Source organism: Triplophysa rosa, linkage group LG16 (assembly GCF_024868665.1).
Source record: "Triplophysa rosa linkage group LG16, Trosa_1v2, whole genome shotgun sequence".
Lineage (NCBI taxonomy): Eukaryota > Metazoa > Chordata > Actinopteri > Cypriniformes > Nemacheilidae > Triplophysa > Triplophysa rosa.
Genome location: NC_079905.1, coordinates 11,231,494 through 11,237,931, shown reverse-complemented (window position 1 = coordinate 11,237,931; position 6,438 = coordinate 11,231,494). Strand labels below are relative to the sequence as shown.

Genomic DNA, 6,438 nt, shown 5'->3' with positions numbered 1-6,438 from the left:
AGGAACTTTTTGTAAAACTCAATGTTCTTCATCGTGAACATATGAGAGGAACAAGAATATAATAAAAACTAATTTAAATGATAAACAATGTTAATGATCTAGAGTTCGTATTAGAGGATTTCACCAGAAGTTATTCATTGAGATTTCAGTTTACCAAAAATGTTTTAATTCTGTCATCGTTTTCTCACCCTTGAGTTGTTCCAAATCTGTATACATGTCTTCGTTCTGATGAACACGGAGAAATATATTTGTAAGAATGCTTGTATTCAAACAGTTTTTGGCCACCATTGACTACCATAGTAGGAAAAATGACAATGATAGTCAAAAGTGCCCCAGAACTGTTTGCTTTCCTACATTCTGCAAAATATCTTCTTTTTGTTCAATATTACAAAAAAAATTACAAAGATTTTTTTCTACTGTGGTAGTCATTGGGGTCCAAGAACTGTTTGGCTACAAGCATTCTTCCAAATATCTTTCTCTGTGTTGATCAGAACAAAGAAATTCATACAGATTTGGAACAACTCGAGGGTGAGTAAATGATGACAGACTTTTGGGGTAAACTGTTCCTTTAAGTCTGACAACTAGCTGAGTTTTTAGAAGGACAAATACCAAAAACATGAGGCATTCTGATCACTATGGTTATTCTCTCTTTTTTTCTGTATGAGACAAGCAATCTCATTTCTGCCTGGAAATGTACGCCCTCTATACACCATCTATATTTTCTATTTATGAGGTTTTAAAAACTTAACTGGGTACTCAAAACCCTTGGGGCCACTAAAACCAAACGTTTCAAGTAAGGCGAGTTGTCCTTGCACTAATGCAAATCTATTCGCTATGGATACAAACTATATACACCTTAAGTAAGATCATATTGGAACTGACAGGGATGTGAGTAAATGAGTCAACATAACTGTGCTTTCTAATCTTTTATTGCTTCTCTTAAGTTTCTTCAAAAAAGGATTTGCACACAAATGACTTTACTGATACAAACAGCACTACGGTGAGCTGCATGATGATGGGAAGAAAAAGAAAGCTTGGAATAAAAGGTTGAAAGTCCAATATGACATAACGTTCACTTCGTGACCTTGAAAACGGCAGAAATTCGAGAAAGTTACCTCCCAGTATGGATGCAGATTCTTTCTATAGTCAGACATACACACTTACACACAGAGCAAGAAGGGACAGCGAGAGAATAAAGTGCAGAGTGTGAAAGCATCCCATTGGCTGATGGAGCAGAGAACTGAATGACAGCCAATCAGTGAGCAGCTTTCTGATATATGCCATTTTACTTTGGAGTAGATGAAAAATTAATTTTTAAGGCTTTTTTAACGTTTTTTTAGACTAGCAAAGCATTTTTTTTTGTTTAAATGTAAACGCACATGATGGTTCACCTGCATGTACAGTATATCAAACAAGTATATTCAAGTTTAAGAGTCCAGAGTGATGGAGGAGATGTTATCACAGAGTTCATGGAAAGACTGGAATCACTGAAATATTCTTATAAAAATATAAAATATCTCGTGATAGTTCACACAAATAGCTTTTCAACCCAAAATCGTATATAAAACCTACCTTTACAAAACAACCACTGGTATGAAGCTTATAAAAATTCACAATATTCCAAAATATTTTAAGTGATAATAACAAGGGCTGCCATGCTGACGTGAATAAAAAAATACAAAAAGCCATTAAGTATAAATAGGAATATGTACAACACAAACCCTTGGGAACTAATATTTACCATTATAATTTAGGTCAACAAATATGGGGATGAAAGGATTATTCAATAGAACGGGTTGTGATTATTTGTCACATTGTCTTTGCCAAATCAGTTAAAAAGCAGAAGATGCAGCTGCCGAAACCTCCAGAAAATATTCGTACAAACCTGTTCCAGCTTCAATACAAACTAATCTCTCTTATCAGCATCTGTGGCATGCTGTCAATTGCCACAAAAAAAAAAAATTTCAGTTTATAGAAGCAAACTGACTTGCCCCCAACGCCTGCGTTGCATAGACTTTCATTGTAAGAGTGCATCTATCAATGCACATTGTTTCCAAAAAGTGAGGTTCAATTTAAAATGATCAAATTATCATTTTAAGATGATAATTTAAGATGAATTTAAATAGTATTAAACCCATTGTATTAACATTTATTTTATATATTAAATAAGGACTGTGTCCAATAAAGACTAAAATGGGGTTTAGGCATTAAAAAAAATATGACTGACAATTTAACTGATTCTTGAATAAATTTGGGCACCAATATTGATTTTCAAAGCCAATACAGTATGAGTAAAAGATAAAAGCATCTTCTGTATCTCAGAGTCTTCAATCTGCTTCAAAACTAAGCAAGTTTCTAATACATGAGTGGCATTATGGGATTGGTTTCAGCGGTTCAGGCACTCTTGTTTAAAATTATGTTGGAAGAGAATGCATGCCGTTCTTCACTGGTTCAACAGCAGACAATAACTTACAAACGTCCCATTTAGTGATGAACCAGCAATTTGGCCTGGCGTCAGTGGCTTGCTCATGTTTAAAGAAATGCAGATAAATCCTTTGGTTCTCCATAGATCTTCCCAAAAGCAGGTACAGGTAGGTAATTGTGACAATGTCAAACGTTGGGTTTCATCCTCCATATTTAACTTCTCTTAAACCCCTTTCACAAGCTCTTCTAGTACATTGGACCTTTAGAAGAAGGGCCCTTAGGGTTGTACTCCACAGGCATACTCATACAGTCTGACGGGTGACAACGGCCATCCTTGCCCTTGTTTCCAGAGGGCCCTGGAGGTCCGGGAATTCCAGGGATGCCCTGCTGACCAGAGGAACCCGGTGGTCCCATTTTACTGTATCCAGGGGGACCAGGAACACCTGGAAAATGACATAAAAATACAATATGTGATAGTGGAAGAACATGGCCAAGCTGCTAAAAGATGACTTTGAGATGACTTTAAAAAATGTTTGAGTCAAACCTGGAGCTCCAGGTGGACCAGAATCTCCCATCTCTCCAATACCCTTGTCTCCTTTCTCTCCCTTCACACCAGGTGCACCTGGAGACGAATCATTAAATCATCCGTTTGGAAGACTGAGCACACGGAACATACAGTAGGTCTCCTGCAGGAAACATTAGCACATCGTTTCGTCTTACCCGGTGGTCCCAAGGGTCCCTGTCTTCCTTCACGCCCAATCTGTCCAGGGCGGCCTGGTATCCCTGGGGACCCTGCCACTCCTGGACTTCCATCTTTTCCTGGGGGTCCTGGTCGTCCAGGAGACGCAACCATCTCCATAGGCATCTGCATTCGTGACATGTAGTAGCCCATGCGCTCTGCAACAATAAATGTTATTATGTTTTATTTATGTATTCAAATATTATTTATTCCAAACATCAGTAATAGTAAGTTTTTCAAAGGCCCAGCGTTAACTCACCATCAAAGATCTTCATGACCTGCTGTCTGATAAAGGCCCTTAAATCATCATAGTTTACAACAGCCTGAAAAAAAGAGAAATGTCAAATAAAAGTAAAAATTAGATCCAGCCGTCTAAACAAAGTTGTAATACGGCTAGTTGCAAATTGTTTAAAACAAGGTGTTTAGCTGTTCAAGCATCATCACTTTAAAAGTCTCACATCATTTCCTGGGATTCCTGGTTGTCCAGTTAGCCCAGCTTGTCCAGGTGAACCTTGGCTTCCCCTCTCACCGCGGGGTCCGGCTGGTCCGATGATGCCCTCTGGTAATTTGGAGCTAAAGCCTCCTCCTGGTGGGCCGGGACGTCCTCGCTCTCCTGGAGGTCCTCTTTGCCCTGCTGCCCCTGAATCACCCTAGAGGAGGGCAACAGAGTAATGAAAAAAGTGAATGACCATGCAGGTGACCCCAGGACAATGATCACAGGCTGCTCAATGATTCATATAATAGTGCTGTTTAATCTGTTTTATGTATAAACTCCTGATCAGCACTATATAGCTCACAAATTACATTTTCAAGGTCTGCTCTTATCTACATTATGAAGGTGACAAGCATGAATAAAGTTAATCATTCCACTGTGGCCTATAATTTTATTTTGGTTTGTGTTAAACGGTGATTTCCAGTTTTTATATAAAAACAAACTGCTGGGTATACAGTGTGCTTTGCTTCCAATTTAAAAATAACTAATTAATGAATAAATAACTAAACCAAACTGCTGGGTATTTAGACCGTTTCGTCGGACACGCGCGCGCTTGACCCCCAGTTAACTTCCGATTTGTGTTTGGCTAGTTTCTAATAATATAACTATTTATATTTTATTTTATTTATGTTAATATTCATTTGTATTATTATTTTACTCTATACTAATTGTATTAAATAAACGATTTGTTGAATTTTGTTGTATGTTCATTTTATTAAATAAACAATTTGTTAAATGGGTCCTGTAGTTCAGTCGCATTTAAACAAACCGTATGGTACATTGACATCTAGCGGTTGAGCTTGGTATCGGAGTCTAAATTCAAAATATTGGAGAGGCAAGTTTGACCAAGTAAGGGTTCTTCTCGGTTTCTTTTGAATGTTATGAGAAATAATCTCCAGGCATTCTTTTGTTTGTGAATGTGTACCGGAAGGGGTCACAAAGGTGCGCATGCGCAGTAACGTTTGTTTATGTTAAGATGAAACCATCTATACTCTACTTCCAAATCTAAAATAAATAATTAAATGAATGAATCAAAGAATAAACAATAAAACTGCTGGGTGTATACTTTACTTCCAATTAATATATATATATATATATATATTACAATTTAATAAATAAACAAACAAACAAACTGCTGAGTATATACTTTACATCCATTTTTTAAATAAATTAATTAATTAATTAAAACAAATAAACAAAAGACCTGCTGGGTATATATGTTCTGTCCGATTTTAAATTGAATAAATAAATAATGTAATGAATGAATAAAATAAATAGATCAATAAATTAACAAACTGCTGGGTATATAATTTTCTTCCAATTTTAAAATAAATAAACTTTTGGGCATATATTTTGCTTCTAATATTGCTTCCAATTTCAAAATTAAAACAAACAAACAAACAAACAAACAAACAAACAACCAACCAAACTGCTGGGTATATACTGTACTTAACATCCAATTTTTTTAATAAATAATTTAATAAAAATTAAATAATGAAAGAAATAAACAAACTGCTGGGTATATACTTTACATCCAATAATTAAAGTAAACTAATTTAATAAAAAGAAAGAAATAAAAACCAGCTAGCTTTTAATTTCTAAGCTTCAATTTTTAAAATAAATGTAAATAAACGTTTGTGCATATGTGCAATTTTCAACAACAAAAAACACTGGGTATATACTTTGCTTTCCTTTTTTCAACTTAAAAAAAACATTTAACTTTAAACTTCAAGTAGCTTGGGAAGTTAAGTTTCCCCAATTTTTTCTGACAGTGATGGAGACTACTGTATACATGTCAACATTTAAGGGCCTCTATCAATAGGTCCAGGGAATAGCAGTGCTCTCATCTTCAAACCCCAAACTTGAAAAGCCTGACACCGCTGTCCTGTCACCGTGACAGATTGAGCCTCTCTGTATGGCTTTATTACTGAGCATAATGGTGTCACTTTGTGAGCTGAGAGCAGTGTTCATTTAGGCTGTGGAGGTAAAGTGAGGTGAGACTCTACACTATTGTGATAGCGGATGGAGCCAACTGTCAACTTCACTAAACATATGCAAACGCCAAAACTAACAGGATGTGTTAAGCAAAGGAGCAGAAAAACACTCTTATGACTGAATAAAATGTATCGAAGGGGGGAAGATGTCAGTGTTTAATGGAGAAAAGATATTTTAAAGGTTGAAAATGTACCTTCGGTCCCTGTGGACCAGACTCTCCTGGCATGCCTGAGGATCCCTGAAAGTTACAGATAATTAGAGAAGAATCCTACAAGCGGTGAAGCAGTTTTATGGTCACAATCAATAATATATTAATCAGACATTTGTCATGTTTGTATAATGCATCATGTAAATACATTAACTCAACTGCAATACCCAAAACTGGAGTTGTCATAATGCTTTTATTAACTAAAACTGATTTAGTTTAAGTGAAAAATCTGTATAAAGAAGCATGCTGAACCAACGTAAGATACTTACATCTTTACCCGCTGCCCCATCACTTCCTGGTTCACCCTAAAGGAAAACAAATTGTGAGTAAACACTATAAACTGCAGTTTTATATACAGCATATAATATGTAATAATAAAGTTTACCAAGAAATTTACATAATTGATGACTGTGTACTGTACTGACCATCAGTCCTGGATGACCTGGCAGCCCTGGGGGACCTGGAAGTCCAGCCTGTCCTCTATCTCCTGGCTCACCCTTGTCTCCATTAATGCCCTTGTAATAGAAAAAGAGGTAGAGTAAGACATTTAACAACAAACTATTAAAGTTAAATCATAAT

General features: G+C 36.1%; 1 protein-coding gene across 5 annotated transcripts in view; it reads right to left on the bottom strand.

The window, feature by feature from the left end:
* Positions 1-917: 917 nt before the first annotated feature.
* The window catches only part of col16a1 (collagen, type XVI, alpha 1), a 75,359-nt gene continuing 69,838 nt past the window's right edge, over positions 918-6,438 (bottom strand). For 4 of the 5 annotated variants that reach the window (XM_057354275.1, XM_057354278.1, XM_057354277.1 and 1 more), the window contains 8 exons: positions 6,285-6,374; positions 6,129-6,164; positions 5,845-5,889; positions 3,622-3,813; positions 3,423-3,486; positions 3,145-3,321; positions 2,969-3,046; positions 918-2,867 (listed from right to left, as the gene is read on the bottom strand). In XM_057354275.1, coding sequence (XP_057210258.1) covers positions 2,671-2,867; positions 2,969-3,046; positions 3,145-3,321; positions 3,423-3,486; positions 3,622-3,813; positions 5,845-5,889; positions 6,129-6,164; positions 6,285-6,374 — 879 coding nt within the window. In that variant the 3' untranslated portion in view covers positions 918-2,670. Of the gene's footprint in view, positions 2,868-2,968; positions 3,047-3,144; positions 3,322-3,422; positions 3,487-3,621; positions 3,814-5,844; positions 5,890-6,128; positions 6,165-6,284; positions 6,375-6,438 lie in introns of those variants that run through there. The other variant, XR_008964504.1, reaches the window with a different exon arrangement.